Source organism: Pipistrellus kuhlii, unplaced genomic scaffold (assembly GCF_014108245.1).
Source record: "Pipistrellus kuhlii isolate mPipKuh1 unplaced genomic scaffold, mPipKuh1.p scaffold_m20_p_7, whole genome shotgun sequence".
Taxonomy (NCBI): domain Eukaryota; kingdom Metazoa; phylum Chordata; class Mammalia; order Chiroptera; family Vespertilionidae; genus Pipistrellus; species Pipistrellus kuhlii.
The window spans coordinates 66998171-67015176 of record NW_023425573.1 but is presented as its reverse complement, the minus strand read 5'-3'; the positions used below and the strand labels follow the sequence as shown (position 1 = coordinate 67015176).

General features: G+C 36.6%; 1 protein-coding gene across 1 annotated transcript in view; it reads left to right on the top strand.

The window, feature by feature from the left end:
* Positions 1–16291, top strand: part of UBXN4 (UBX domain protein 4) — a 32889-nt gene extending 16598 nt beyond the window's left edge. The window contains exons 7-13 of the mRNA XM_036421210.2: positions 2663–2717; positions 3455–3619; positions 6087–6214; positions 8042–8144; positions 10149–10280; positions 11137–11336; positions 13984–16291. Coding sequence (XP_036277103.1) covers positions 2663–2717; positions 3455–3619; positions 6087–6214; positions 8042–8144; positions 10149–10280; positions 11137–11336; positions 13984–14122 — 922 coding nt within the window. The 3' untranslated portion in view covers positions 14123–16291. The remainder of the gene's footprint in view (positions 1–2662; positions 2718–3454; positions 3620–6086; positions 6215–8041; positions 8145–10148; positions 10281–11136; positions 11337–13983) is intronic.
* The last annotated feature ends 715 nt before the right edge of the window (positions 16292–17006 follow it).

Sequence of the window (17006 nt, the reverse complement as noted above, 5' to 3'; positions counted from 1 at the left end):
GTTTGGAGACTGGGGTCTACACCCACCAATACATGCTCTGCCCCATCCCTGAGGGCAATAAAACACACACACACACACACACACACACAAAAACAATTGAGCCCATTGAGTGTGGTTCAGTGGTTGAGCATCACCCTATGAGTAAGTTCAGTCACAGTTCGATTTCCTGGTCAGGGCACATGCCTGGTTTATGGGCTCGACCCCCAGTAGGGAGTCGTGCAAGGAGGCGGCATAGCTCTCTCTCATCATTAATGTTTCTGTCTCTCTGTCCTTCTCCCTTCCTCTGAATTCAATAGAAAAATATTTTTTTTAAATACCATTGAGTAGTAGATTCCCAAATACAAAAGTGATTAAATAGTTGATTTGTCATTAAGATGCAGTAGACTTTTCAACCAAATTAGAACAAAATTGCATCTGGTAATATAATGAAAGAATGCATTTTCAGATTTTAGTACAATTCTGTTACCATGCTAAAGAAATGTAAATTATATTATCTAAAAATATCCATATTTCTGCAGTTATACTAATAATATCCTTTATAACTTTTTTTCTCAATTCAAGATCCATTCAAGGATCATTCATTGAATTTTATTTGGTTTCTTTTTTTTTTTTTTAATATATTTTTATTGATTTCAGAGAGGAAGAGAGAGAGAAACATCAATGATGTGAGAGAGTCATTCATTGGCTGCTTCCTGCACGCCCCTACCGAGGATTGAGCCTGCTAACCTGAATCTGATGGAAACAACTACATGTACTCCTTTGCTCAGCATTGTATTTGTGAGGCTCTTTTGTGCTGTTGCATGTGGCAGTAGTTGGTGCACTCTCATTGCTTGTATGGCATTCTATTATTTGACTATTGTATAATTTATCCATTCTATTTTTTAATTTTTTTTAATATATTTTATTGATTTTACACAGAGAGGAATTGAGAGGGACAGAGAGTTAGAAACGTCGATGAGAGAGAAACACCGACCAGCTGCCTCTTGCACACCCCCCACTGGGGATGTGCCCGCAACCAAGGTACATGCCCTTGACCGGAATCGAACCCCGGACCTTTCAGTCCGTAGGCCGACGCTCTATCCACTGAGCCAAACCGGTCCCGGCTATTTATTCTATTATTGATGGATATTTGAATTGTTTTCAGTTTGGGGCTATTTTGAATAGGGCACTATGAATATTCTTGTACGTACCTTGGTGAACACACCTTTTGGCTGAATTTGTAGGGAATGGGAATTTTTTGGTCAGGATACTGGCCAGTTTTCCAAAGTGGTTATGCCTATTTATGACTCTCCTCAGCAGAAAGATGTTTCATAAATCCTTTTTCCCCCCTCTAATGTATTACAGTTCACTTCTCCTATTCTTTTTGATGCATGATTGCCCCAGATTTGGTTAGTAGAACCCCTTCATGCTGAGTCTTCTGCGCTTTGGACAAATGTCTCATCATTCTTTGAGCACTACCTTGATTTCTGGCATAAGTTGTTCAGCTGAGTTTTACCAACTACCTACATATACCTGTGTAACCTAAATCCCTCGCAGAGAAAATTTTATTATTTTTTAAAATTGAAATACAATTCACACACTGTAAAATTCAAAATTTACAATTCAGTGAGTATTAATATATTCACATTCTGCAAACCATTACCACTGTCTGTTTTCAGAATCATTAGTTTCTTAATTGGTGAGTTTATTACAGATGAGAATTAATAATGTTATTAATTTTTATAAATACTAGCCTTTAGTTTTTTCCTTTTATTTTTTAACAATTTTGTACCGTATTGCTCTTTACTTCTGTGTAAGGGATAAAGCATTTGTAAGTCATTGATTTTATATATATATATATATTTTTTTTTTTAAATATATTTTATTGATTTTTGTACAGAGAGGAAGGGAGAGAGAGAGTTAGAAACATCAATGAGAGAGAGTCATTGATCAGCTGCCTCTTGCACACCCCCTACTGGGGATATGCCCGCAACCAAGGTACATGCCCTTGACCGGAATCGAACCCGGGGCCCTTCAGTCCCCAAGCCGACGCTCTATCCATTGAGCCAAACCGGTCCCGGCTGATTATATTTTTTTGTAGGTATAGATGTGTGTGTGTGTGTGTGTGTGTGTGTGTGTATAATTTTTATATATACATTTTTTAATTGATTTCTGAGAGGAAGGGGGGGAGAGAGAGAGAAAGGGAGGGAGGGAGGGGGAGGGAGAGGGAGAGAGAAACATCAGTGATGAGAGAGAATCATTGATAGGCTGCTTCCTGCATTCCCCACACTGTGCCCTGACTAGGAATTGAACCATTACCTCCTGGTTCATAGGTCGTCGCTCAACCACTGAGCCACGCAGGCCAGGCCTAGATGTATATATTTTAAATCAATATTACATAAATTTGGGGGGGCGAGGAACTAGTGGTAAGTAGGAGATAAGGTGCTTAGAACTAGAGCCAACTTCCCAGTGGGCTTCCACGGACTCACCAGGGATTTCTCTAGCGGCCAGGAGCAAGGCAAATAATTAGTTGCTTTGTCTTCAGGAGCTTTGTTTCCTGAAGTTAGTAGATAAAGAAATCTTTGTTTCCCCAGTTAGTAGATAAAGAAATCTTCTAAATACATTTTATATTAATATGATGTGTCTTAGTTAATGTATTTTTTAAAAAACTTTTATAATACAGACTAACCAAAAAACTTGAAGAAAGAAGAGAAGAAAAAAGGAAAGAGGAAGAACAGGTAAAGTTTGTACACTTAGCATTGTTTTATTCTTCCATTAAGGGAAGGAACATTTGACTCCCTTTTCAGTTGACAGATCTAAGAGAGCTTCCTGGTTATAGTTTAGAGTTAGAGCATAGAGAAGGGAATTATCTGTCTTCTGTAGTAGGATCATAGTATATACTTTTTTAGTATTTTTTTTTTGTAAATTGCTACAAGTAAATTGGCTCATTATTTCTCTCTCTGCTATGAGTCTTTTTACATTAAGAATAAAGGGACTTGAACTAAAATATTTTTGCTTTGATACAGATAAAAAATTTAGTTCCTTTTTGTAAAAAAAATTAGACATTTTGCCAAATTTTTCCTGTTGTGTTGCTGCATTCTATTTTTCTCACCATGCACTCCTAATCTGCATTATCTGTTTTGGGTTTTAATATAAGAAAGTTATCATTTAATATAGGAAAGTCAAATAGATGACTGCCTTGTTGTCCTTGAACGGTAACACATTCATCTCAGAAACCAGTGACCTGCAATTCTCTTTGTTTTCAAATTACATTGACCATATCATACTCTTAATAGAACCATTGGCAAAGCTGTATAAATTTGACCTTTATCCCATGCTGTTAATAGATTCTACTGACTTCTTACATTTTATTAAGTAAATGTACCTACAACCTGCTTTCCCTGTAAACAGAATAATATTCAGGGCAGATTATTAAATAATGTTTTGAGCTCATAGAACTTTCTCTTTAATTCAGAGAGAGATTAAGAAAGAAATTGAGAGGAGAAAAACTGGAAAAGAAATTTTGGATTATAAAAGAAAGCAAGAAGAGGAATTAACAAAAAGAATGTTAGAGGAAAGAAACAGAGAAAAGGCAGAAGATAGGGCAGCTCGAGAGCGTATAAAACAGCAGATTGCATTGGTGAGTATTAAGTTTATTTTTACTGCTTGACTGTAGAACATTTATGAAATTGTTTTTCCATGCATAATGGTTTTGGTTTATTACCAGACAGTGTACACAAAAATAGATTTTAGTGGCTCAAAAAGTACTAGTTCTACCAGAAAAGGCAGAAAGGGAGAAAGGAATAGAGAAAGTGTTTGAAGAAATAATGGTAGAAAAACTTCCCTAACCTGGTAAAGGAAAGTCACACAAGTACAGGAGGCACAGAAAACCCCAAACAAGAAGAACCCAAACAGACCTATGCCCAGACACATTATAATTAAAATGCCGAAAATTAAGGACAAAGAATCTTAAAGGCAGCAAGAGAAAACTGTTACCTACAAAGGAGTTGCCATAATTCTAACACCTGATTTCTCATCAGAAACTCTACAGGCCAGAAGGGAATGGCATGAAGTACTCAAGGTAATGGAAAACAAGGATCTGAGACCAAGACTACTATATCCAGCAAGGCTATCATTCAAAATAGACTAAGAGCTTTCCAGACATAAAAAGGCTAAAGGAGCCGGGACCGATTTGGCTCAATGGATAGAGCGTTGGCTTGGGGACTGAAGGGTCCCGGGTTCGATTCCGGTCAAGGGCATGTACCTTGGTTGCGGGCATATCCCCAGTAGGGGGTGTGCAAGAGGCAGCTGATCGATGACTCTCATCGATGTTTCTAACTCTCTATCTCCCTTCCTCTCTGTATAAAATCAATAATATATATATATATATATATATATATATATATATATATATATATATATATATATTAAAAAAAAGGCTAAAGGAGTTCACCACCACCAAGCTAGCATTACAAGAAATGCTAGAGGGATTGCTGTAAAGCAGTGTTTCCCAAACTTCTCTAATGATGAGAATCACCTGGTGGAGTTGTTAAAATACAGATTCCTGAATCCCAACTAAGAAGTGCTAAACTAGAATTTTTGGGAACATATATGTAAAATTGTATACTTAACTTAGTGCTCTGCTCTAGTTAAGTATACAATTTTACCTATATGGATTAAATGCTTTAATCAAAAGATGTAGGGTAGCTCAATGGATATACAAACATGACCCAACTATATGCTGTCTACAAGAGATCCTCCTCAAAACAGAAGACACACACACAGGATGAAAGTGAAGGGATAGAAAAAAATTTCCCATGCAAATGGAAAAGGAAAAAAAAAAAAGCTGGAATAGCAATACTCATATCCAACAAAATAGACTTTAAATATATATATATATTTTTTATTGATTTTTCACAGGAAGAGAGAGGGATAGAGAGTTAGAAACATCGATGAGAGAGAATCATCGATCAGCTGCCTCTTGCACGTCCCCCACTGGGGATGTGCCCGCAACGAAGGTACATGCCCTTGCCCGGAATCGAACCCGAGACCTTTCAGTCCGCAGTCTGACGTTCTATCCACTGAGCCAAACCGGTCCCGGCCAACAAAATAGACTTTAAAAGCATCATGCTAAGCGAAATAAGCCAGTCGGAGAAAGATAAATATCATATGATCTCACTCATTTATGGAATATAATGAACAATATAAACTGATGAACAAAAAATAGAGCCAGAAGGAACAAAAATATTCTAGAATATAATAGAAGTAATCCTGTTATTTGCAGATTTTTAATATTTCCTACAACTTTCGTGATATACTATGTTAGTATAGTTTTGATAATATTATACTTAAAATTCTTTTATTCTTGAAATATTAATGTTTATTGCATGTAATATATGTAAGACCATTTTTCTTGAATAATTGGTGTTTATTGCATGTAACATTATTTAAGATAGTTTATCTTGAAATATTAAAGTTTATTGCATGTAACATTTAAAGTCTTTTTTCTTGAAATTAAAACACTGAAAAGTACCAATTCTCAGCTTCCATTTATAGAAATTGTACAGTGAATTAAAATACATTTAATACTAAATTTGAGATTTTTTTTTCCAAACTAATTTTTTTAGTGGTATGAATTTTATCAGTAGACAGAAGGTAATTTTCAAAGATTCTCTAGAAAAGAAGCCAAGAATTGGTTACCTAGCAGTTTCCTCTAGTTACGAGCATTCTTTTTTGGGACAAAGGATTTAGAACATCAGGTAGAAGCTTAGGGTGGTTTAGCAACAATTGCTTTTAGAATTGAGCAGTTGTAACACATAAAAGTGAAAATTATGTCTACCTTTATATTGTTTATTTCTTTATTCAACATATACTTATGTACTATATGCTAGACCTTATTCCAGGCTCAGTAATGACCAAAATCAAGTCTGTTTGTTTAATAACAGCTCTGGTACCTGCAGTTGATAAAACTAAAAAAATACCAAATCCAGACTGATAAAGTTAACACGTATGACTATAAGGGATTTCATGCATGCTTGTGTTTGGAAATATGTGAGTAGAATTCTGACAGTGAAAGAGATACTTAGCATCTAAGAACTGTTTTAAAGGATCGTGCAGAGAGAGCTGCTCGTTTCGCAAAGACAAAGGAAGAAGTAGAAGCTGCTAAAGCTGCTGCCTTGCTGGTTAAGCAAGCAGAAATGGAAGCTAAGAGGGATGCTTCTGCAAGAGAAAGAAGGTACTTTATTTTTTATTATTATTATTTTTTTTTCTGCTTAAATATCTTCATATATGTAGGAGCTGAAAAGAACAGTGGTTGTGGGCTGCTTTTTAACATTTATGTGTGTGCTGTGGCTATGATAAGTAGTTCCAGAAGGACATATTGATGAGTTTGGCAGCTGCCAATGGTATTTGTTATTGAATGTGAATGTGCACTGTGATAATATTAAATACAGACAGTCCCTGACTTATGATGGTTTGACAGGATTTTTCAGTGGCTGCACCTTCCTGCACACCACCTGTTTCTACTGAGTCAGCACCACCCGAAGGCCTGTTGTTCCTTCACACCCTTGCTTTAACCCTGAGGGCTTTTGCCCAAGGATGGCTTTCCTACGCTGTATTAAAGTTGTTTTTTTTTCTTTAAGTGTAGCAAGGAAAGAAGGAAAAGAAGGAAATCTTGTGATCTTGGAATAGACAATGATTCTAAGACATGACATCAAAAGTACAAGCAACAAAAGAACACAGTAGATAAGTTGAACTTGACCAAAATTTTTTTAAAAAACTTCCTCAGAGAGGAAGGGGGAGAGAGGTAGAAACATCAGTGATGATGTTTTGCATCATATCTATCTGACAAAGGACTTGTATCTAGAATATAGAAAGAATTCCTATAACTCAACAATAAAAAGCAAACAATCCACTTTAAATATGGGGAATGGATTTGAATAGACATTTCTCCAGAGAAGATAGACAGATGGTCAATAAGCACATGAAAGGATACTCATCACTAGTCAGAAGGGAATACAAATCAAAATCACAGTGAGGTATTATTTCATTCCTTCTAGGGTTTCTACATCTAAAGAGACAGCAACAAGTATTAGCACGGATATAGAGAATTGGAACCTTCCTACATTGCTAAAGGGATTATAAAATGATACAGACATTTTGGAAAAAACAACTTGGCAGTTCCTCAAGATGTTAAACATAGAGTTACCATATATTCCAGCAGTTCTACTTTTAAATATATATATTCAAGAAAATTGAAAATAGCCTAGCCTATGTGGCTTAGTGGTTGAGTGTCAACCTATGAACCAGGAGGTCATGGTTCAAATTCTGTCAGGGCACATTGCCTGGGTTATGGGGCTCGATCCCCCCAGTGTGTGGTATGCAGGAGGCAGTCTATCAATGAATTTCATCATTGATGTTTCTCTTCCCCCCCCCTTCTTCTCTGAAATCAATAAAAATATATTTTTTTAAAAAGGAAAGAATTGAAAATAACTGTCCACACAAAAATCTGTACTTGAATATTTATACCAGCGTTCTTCATCATAGCCAAAATGTGGTAATAACCCAAATGTTCATCAAATGAAGAATGGATAAACAAAACATACAATGGAACATTATTCAGCAATAAAAAGGAAGTATACATGCTACAACATGGATGAACCTTGAAAACAAGGGTACATGAAAGAAGCCAGTCATCAAAAAGTCACGTTATATGATTCCATCATATAAAATGCCGAAAGTAGGCAAATCTATAGATTCAGAAAGTAGATTAGTGATTGCCAGTTAGGTGAGAGGAATACTAGTGGGTTTGGGGTTTCTTTTTGGGGTGATAATGTTCTGGAATTAGAAATCGATGATGATTGTACAATTTTGACTAGTATGCATTAAGAAGGTGAATTTTACATAGAGCTTTAAAAAATATAAACTAAAAGGCCTGACATTGTGAAAAAAACAAAACACCTATTTTCATTGTATATTTTCACTTCAGTTTTTCTGTAACTTTTGGTATGGTTTGAGAATATGTGGAGGTAAAGATGTTGACTTAAATTTTCTTTCGTCACAGCACTGTTGCAAGAATTCAGTTTCGTCTTCCTGATGGTTCTTCATTTACAAATCAGTTCCCTTCTGATGCTCCTCTTGAAGAGGCAAGGCAGTTTGCTGCACAGGTACGTTTGTCCTGAGTTGTAGTAAAGATAGATGAATAGGTTATTTAAATGCGGGAGGGGAACATTATCAAGCAGGATTTGAAGAATGTGAACAAGTCATGACTTATCCCCAGGAGGGAGGCACAGGACAACTCTGGAATGTTGTGGAGCTTCCATTGTGGGTTAGTGCCACATGGGAATGGGGTATCTACTTGTGCAGAAATAGGAATTTGCTGATCCTATACAAGAAGCTCTGAAAATTTTTTTACTGCTTAGTACAGTCAACTTAGTACAATTCAATCAAATGATTTTCCAGAGATCTAATCTTAAGGAGTTGTCCCTTGTAAAAAGGATGTAGTATTTCTTAGTCCTCTCCACTTTTCGGTTGCTTAGAATGCTTTTGAGCTGGCCATTTTCCTACCGTCCCACCAGTTGTCCAAGCCTAAAGACCATTAATCTTTATTTGGCAACAAGTATCTTCCTTAGGAATTGACTTCCAAAACATGGCCTTACTCTAAAATCGGCATGGGTGTGAAATTTTGTATCTTATAAAATAAGATGAATAGCTTCCATTCGTTTTAATTTTCTGATTGATATCTTAGTGCAGTGGTAGGCAAACTCATTAGTCAACAGAGCCAAATATCAACAGTACAACAACTGAAATTTCTTTTGAGAGCTGAAAACCAACTTCTGCTCATGGGCCACGAAGTTTCAATTGCACTGTACATGCGTGGTATTTTGTGGAAGAGCCACATGTGGCTCACGAGCCACAGTTTGCCGACCACTGTCTTAGTGGATTATAGTCAGCAGGTGTCCTGTAGGATCTACGCTCATTATATATATCATTATTTGTCATATATATATCACTTCATTGTTGAAATTAGAGTTCAGATCTTTTCACTAGATCTCTCTGCATTTAGCCTGGTGCTTCACTTATGTGTCCCAAGGGAAGCATACCTGCTAGCTGCCTTCCTCTACTGGTGAGCTGGGCTGGACAATACAAAAACTTATTTTAAGAAGTCCTTTCCCTGAGTTTTATAGCAGAACCAACCCAAATAGCCACTTTCATTCTTCTTTTGCCTTGAATCCACACGTTGGGTCTCCTAAGAGGGGGTGCCCTGGCCGGAGTCTTACTGCTTCTGCCACAAGTAAGTGAAAAGGGGGAACACCATGAAAGGGGGGAAAAAAACGATCTTTGATAACATCAGTTCTATTAGAACTTCTCCCCAGAATGACCTGATTTTGTATTTGTGTATGTCCTTATGTTAAAGTGAAAACAATGAGAGGTATGTATAAGACCTACAGTGAAAAATTACAAAACAAACAAACAAACAAAAAACTCACAAAAGTGTTAGTCTTTTTTTTTTTTTTTTTTTTTTTAATCTTCTAAATAGATAGTTGGCTAAGATTTTAAAAGTATGGGTGATCTAAAATTGTGAGAGTGGCTATGATGTTGCTCATTTTAATTTAATTTCCTGGATCTAGGATTATATGTATGGTGTGGGTTGATTATGGACCATTTATATTCTTTGAGAGGAGAAGACAAAAACTTCTGATGTGATATATATGGGGGAAATTGTGATCTATTCCAATTATTTTAATGGGGAATAGCTATAATCCAAATGTATTTATGAGATGTTAATATAAGTTTGTAAAGGAGAGTGAAAACTGCAGCTATCTTTAAGAGATGCTTAATTGTTCATTTTTATTCATTTTGTTCATATGGTTTTAGGGACTATATTTTTGATATTTTGTCATTTTTGAGTTATGGAAGCTTTTAAATACTTTTTGGGAACTGGGACAGGGCCCAAGACATTGTTTCTTAATAAATTACTCTGAAAATAAATACCTTTTGGATTTGACGGCTTTCAGCTATGCCAAGGTTTTAGAAACATATTTTGAGTTTATTTTAAAAGAACTTCTAAAATCAAGGCAATTTTGGTTACGGCAGTCGTTTTAGATGCACATGAGTATATATCTCTTTAAAGGCACTGATGTAATGTTTTAAAACTTGTTATGTTACAGACTGTTGGCAACACATACGGTAATTTTTCATTAGCAACCATGTTTCCCAGGAGAGAATTTACCAAAGAAGATTATAAAAAGAAATTATTGGATTTGGAACTTGCCCCAAGTGCTTCAGTGGTACTGTTGCCAGTATGTATATATGTATATATTTATTCTATTCTTACAGACCTGTTCGTTTTACTCTTCATTGTTTCTTATAATTACAGAAAGTGAAGGTGAATGGTATATTATGGATAATTAAAATCTACATTATCCAAATATGTTAGATCAGTTTATGGCTCCTGTGCTTTATGTGTTTTCATATGCCTAAATAAAATAAAAAGTATGGCTCCAGTCCTAGCCAGTTTGGCTAGTGGATAGAGTGTTGGCCTGTTGACTGAAAGGTCACAAGTTCGACTCTGGTCAAGGGCACTGGACATACCTGCGTTGCAGGCTTGATATGTATGGGAGGCAGCCAATCAGTGTCTCTCTCACATTGATGTTTCTTTCTCTTCCTCCCTTCCACTCTCTAAAAATCAATGGAAAAAAATATCCTTGGGCCGAAACTGGTTTGGCTCAGTGGTAGAGCGTTGGTCTGCGGACTGAAAGGTCCCGGGTTCGATTCCGGTCAAAGGCATGTACATTGGTTGCGGGCACATCCCCAGTAGGGGGTGTGCAAGAGGCAGCTGGTCGATGTTTCTCTCTCATCGACGTTTCTAGCTTTCTATTTCTCTCCCTTCCTCTCTGTAAAAAATCAATAAAAAATATTTAAAAAAAATATCCTTGGGTGAGGATTAACAACAACAACAAAAAAAGTAGAGCTTCAAGAGTTCCCAGAGGTTTATATACATTAAAAAAAACCAATATAGCAAAGTTGGTAATTTTCCCTTCTTGCAATAAACTAAAATAAATAGGACTTTCTTTTCCAGATAAAAGATTTACCTAGAACTTTGTGGTGTGATTGGGCTTATGTAGTCTTCATCTAAGTTTTTTTCTTAATTTTTAGGCAGGAAGACCAACTACATCTATGGTACATTCTTCCAGTGGAGACTTTTGGACATTGTTGGGGACAGTACTTTACCCATTCCTTGCCATCTGGAGATTGATTAGCAACTTCTTATTTAGTAATCCTCCTCCTGCACAGACCTCAGTGAGAGCAACTTCGGAAACCTCAAACCTTGCATCGTCTAGCAATTCAGAGAAAAGGTATCTGTGTTTTCCCCATTTGCAAAATGTTTATCTTTTTTTTTTTTTTGTCTTTCCCATTTGCAAAATGTTAGTGATTTTATTCAAAATGAAAAAATTTGTTAAAGGTACTTTGCCTTCTTTCTATATATGGGGGAAAAACTAAATGTTTTGAAGATTTTATTATATCATCTCTCGGGGGAAGCAAACTTACATGAGTTTCCTCAACCATCTTTTTCAAACCTAGTCTGTGGAAAGCTACTTCACCTCTGCTGGTTTTGTTACTTCATTTATTAATTCTCTTCATCCCATAACTGTAAAAGCAGATCTCCCCCACCCCACCCCACCCATGTCTAAATAGTAATATTTTTTTCTTGCCAGCCATGTTTAATCTGACAAGATACTTCATTCCATTAATTTCTCACAGTCATCTTGCATAATTTCTTTAGAGAGATTGTGCTCTAGGGAATTTTAAGCCTAGTGGTTCTTTGGTCTGCTGGCTATCTTCTCTGCGTCATTTAGAGAAGGAGAAAACAGGAAACTGAATATTCACTTAAAATGGTGCCTCCTTCAGAGAGTTTATTGGACTAGTCCCTTAACCAAGAGACCTGCCTTTTACTATAGACTAGTCTCTCAGCCCAGCCTGCCCCCTCCCACATACTGGGAACCCCCAGGGGATGTCCTATGGATGGCTTAAGCCCTCTCCCCATTGGCCTCCCTTTGTGGGAGGTGACCGGGCTGATCAGGGGAAGATGCCAGCCCCATCACCCCACTGCTGCAGCCACTGCCAGTCACTGTAACCACCAATGTATTTTCATCAACACGGACTCCAGTCCCTTTACCATGAAAGAATGACAACTTTCTTAAGCATTTTCAAGATGTCTTTTATAGGATTTGATATTTCTTTCTTTTTCTTTTTATCCTCACCTGAGGATATGTTTCCATGGATATTTTCCCCTTCCCTCTGATCCCATGCTCTGCCCCTTCCCAAGCCAAAAGCCTCCGCCCCAGGTTTAGGGTTGGGAGGGGTTCTCCCCTCTATCTCCAGTCGCAGGCTCGGCCCCTTCCCAAGCCTAAAGCCTCTGCCCCAGACTTTAGGCGTGGGTGGGGGCTCCCCCTAGCACCTCCCCAAGCCCAAAGCCTCCACCCAAGGCTTTAGGCTTGGGAATTGGTTCCCCCCCAGCACCTCAGATCGTAGGCTTGGCCCCTTCCTAAGCCTAAAGTCTCCGCCCCAGACTTTAGGCTCTGGAAGGGTTCTCTCCAGCACCTCCCCAAGCTTAAAGCCTCCACCCTAGGCTTTAGGCTTGGGAAGGGGACCCTGTACGCACCTACGACCGCACTTCTTCCCACGCCTAAAGCCTCTGCCCGATGGACAGTTGGGAGCGACCTGGGTGCTGAGAATGTTCCCCAGACCCAGGTATATATGCAAATTAACCACCATATTTGTTGGGTTAATTTGCATACTTTGATTAGCTGTGGTTATAGCGAAGGTACGATCAATTTACATGTTTCTCTTATTAGGTAAGATGGTTATGGTCAGAATGGTAATACTAATAAATAACACTAATGATTAACGTTTTACATATTAAGATTTAACAGAAAGTTTTTCTAGGTGAGATTACACCCTCTTCTTATAATACCATAATTTATTTTAATATATATCTACTATAGTTAAATGTTCTATTAGGCTGTTAGCCATTATAGCAAATTGGCACTCTAGTCCTATATGATAAGTAATGAAAATTCTTGCTTGTCTGCTGTCAGTAAGGAGATCCTTAGTCTTATTGACTCTCGGGATGAAGATTTGTGTAAATATTGTGATTGGGCTGATTTAGCTTTTATTTTATTTCTTTTTTAACTGCTAGGCAGGAAGACCAATTATGGCCTTAGTACATTACTCAAAGGGGGACAAAGGAAAATTCTCTATCTTAAAAAGTATTCAAACTAGGCCTTGTTAGTGCTGAACTTTAGAACTCTTACTGAGCAATGGATGGGAGCATTTAATCCTGAGGTATTGTAGTATCTGATAGCTTGCTATGTATGTGGGTTTTTAAAAACATTTTTCAAATAATGCAACAGGACTTGTGTTCGGGAAAAGGATGGGATGAGTATATCTGAAAGGCAAAATTTTGTGTTTCATTGTTGGTTTTCCTGTTTTCTTTTTGCTCTCTCTGTTCCCGTCTAGTGTTGGAGAATGAATTACCTTAAATTTCACCTGTTTCCTTCCCATTTTCAGATGAAATCCTGCTTGTTATTAATTGCATAAATAAATTATTAAACATTATAAAAGGATTAAAATTGCTAATTACCATTTCTGGAAATTAGGCTATGATTGGAGCTTTGGGTAGCTTCTAGGGTGCTGTATAAGTTATAAATATTTTAGTAATTATGTCAGCTTGCATAAAGATTAGTTGGTAGATAGTCACACTCTTCGAAAGCTTAGTAAGTCATCAAGAAATATATGGAAATGGAAAATACAATTGAGCTTGTTTGCCTTGGAGAACAGATGCAGTTTAAACTGACAAGAACATATAAAATCTAGTACTGCATTAGTAGATATAATTATCTCCCATGAACTTTCCTTAAAATATAGTTGCCTATACTAATAGAATTGTTACTGCTGTTTTCATTTTATGACTTCTCTTTTCTTCCACTTTTGTTATATCAGGGAACCTGTCAGAAAAAGAGTGCTGGAGAAACGGGGAGAAGACTTTAAAAAAGAGGGGAAGATATATAGATTGAGGACTCAAGATGATGGTGAAGATGAAAACAATACTTGGAATGGAAATTCTACTCAACAGATGTAGTGTGACAAGTACATTATGTGCAATAATCAATGTTTCTCTTATGATTTAATTCAACTAAAATTCTGCTGGAGAGGTGGGACTACTTTGTTTTTTTAACTGATCTATCAATATAAAGTGTCTCTTTATTCCTGCTTAGTGGGTTAAAGTTGTCTAACTCAGACAAGTCAAGAGATAAAATAACTCGCTGCTAGGTCCTTGCATATGGTAACCAACTGCTAGAAGCCTAAAAGAATCAAAAGGTCTGCCACAACCTCCCTTCATCAGCTTTCTTACTCAGTATTTCAGATACCCGTTAGCCTTGTGCTATCAGATGATATGTTTCGTTTAGAACTGTTTTGCTCCAGAACGCCTAAGCTCACACAGAGTTAACTACATGTCACTGAGTAATTTAACTCTGAGTCAGAGCATTTTAACTAGCCAATCAGATGATGATTTATGTTTTTTCTCTCTGCTCATCAGCTGCAAGTAAATTCTTGTAGTTTTTAATCTTAAACTCTGAATAAAAAATCTTTTCCAAAAATCAGAATGATCTTATTTTTGCTTTAAGTTCTATTATCTTAGCATCTTTTTGTTGCACAGGGCTCTGTTGAGGTCGTGTGTCTGATTTCCCACCAGTATTGCTCTGGAGCTATCTCAGGAAAGTTAACTGACCACCTTACCTTAAATATCACTGCAGGAAGAAATTTTCTGATACACATTGATGCTATGATACTGTCTCTCCTACAACAGTGAGGCATCACTTTGCATAATGTGAAAGAGATTCTTATCTGACTTACATGCTCCTTCATCCATATGTTTTTGGTGGTAGAATCCTACTAAACAAATAATGCTTGGAAAAGGGAGTAAGCTCAACAGTTCCTTTTAACCTGCTTTTAGGTTGCAAGATACCACTCTTGAGTGAACATGTAGAAGGACTTTATTTTGTATTATAATAGAGGGAGAAATTTTCTCAGCAAACTTTGTTTTTCACCATGAAATAACAATGGCTTTTTAAAATGATAATAGTAATGTTTTAGGCAGGAAATAGGAGGACAGGCTATGCTAGAGGTCTAAGTAAAAGCTGGGATAACCTTTTTGAAAAACATCAGTAACAAATATTTCATACTCTTCGATCCCATAATTTTTTTCCTGAGAAATGATCATAAATGCAGAAAAAAGTTTAGATATAAATATATTCATTAAGTATTATTTATTTTACCTAAGAACTAGAAATCAACTGAATGCTTTTTGTAGAAAGAACTTTCAATAAGGAGAAATGGTACAATACTAATTTAGCAATTCAATTTTTAATATATTTATTGAGTATCTGTTATATATTGGAGGGGGCAGGATATACACCTGTAGGTACAGTATGATCTTACACACATTTTAAATATAGACACTACTGTGCATTAATATAATGCAGAGAAAAAAGAAAACACACCAAATATTAACTATGGTAAGAGTGGTCAAATGTGATTTTTAGTAGTTGTTTTTTTGCACCCTTATGTTTTCTGGATTTTCTGCAATGATCATATTACCTCCATAATTTAAAAAGTGAGCTTGAAAAAGAAAAATTTGAGCATCTCATTTTAGTAAAGGTTTGTCATCTTAAAAAAGACAGCAATATGTGATTTAAAAACAAACACTTGGCAAATGGGTGTGAGCCCGTCTTTATATAATAAAAGGCTAATATGCAAATTGTCCCCTTGACTGGGAGTTCGACTAAGGGCGGGGCTGGCCGGCCAGCTGCCCGCAGCCCTTCACCTTCCCACCAGCGCTGATCGGCCCCCACTCCCACCCCAATCAGGGCCGCCTGGCCAGACGCTACCTGTGCATGAGTTTGTGCACCAGGCCTCTAGTTAGATATATATTTGCAAAAACTTGGAGAACCTCGTCAAATATAGATCTTAGTGAAATATACATAAAAAAATGGTTCACAGTCCTTGAATAAGAGGATCCTTCCTCAACTTTGTATTTTAAAAAGTACACCTGGTAAAGAAAACCTCAGAGTAATAGAAGAGGCTATAAAATGAAAATGAAATGTCCCTCTTCGCATCTCACCCCCAGTTTTATTCTCCAGAAGTAACCTTAATCTATTAACAGTTTCTTTTGTAATCCTCAGAAAATTTTTATGCGTAATCAAATATGTAATCTTTATATTTTAAATAAATGGGATCATATTATATATACTACTCTGCAGCTTGTTTTTTACTTTAGTCTTCCCCTATAAGTACATAGTTATGTCATTAATTGCTATATAGCATCTTACTTGATAAATGTATCCCAACTTATTATTCATGCTCTAGTACAGCGGTCACCAACTGGTGGTCCTCGGACCACTGGTGGTCTGTGAAGTCCGAAAGATAGGCAACCACTGCTCTAGGGCCATTGGTTATTTTTTTGCTTCTTTTTGTTTTCCTATTACAAACATTGGTACGAATATCTTTGTGAAGGTATCTTCTTAGGTGTGAAAATGTACCTGTGGTTTGTATAACTTACTGAGTCAAAGGATGTTTGCAGTTTGGATTATTAAAAAATCCTACTAAATTGCCTCCTCTTATGGCTCTATGAATTTATGCTCCCACATATCCTTGCCAACATTGTATTAATACCTTTTCATCTTTTTCAACATGGAAGATGAAAAACTGTCTGCATTTTTTATGCATTGTGTTGGACACGAAGTTTAGTATCTTTTAATATTATTGGTCATTTTGATTTCTTTTCTGAGAACTACCTGTTTGTTCTTGGCCAGTTTTTACCTTGTTTTTTCCATCTTTTTCTTAGTAACTTATAAGAATTCCATGTATACTAAGAAAATCATCCCCTTGTCTAGCATATGATATAAAATCTTCTGTTTATCTTTCCATGAATATATTATTGGTAATTTTTGCCACAATATTTA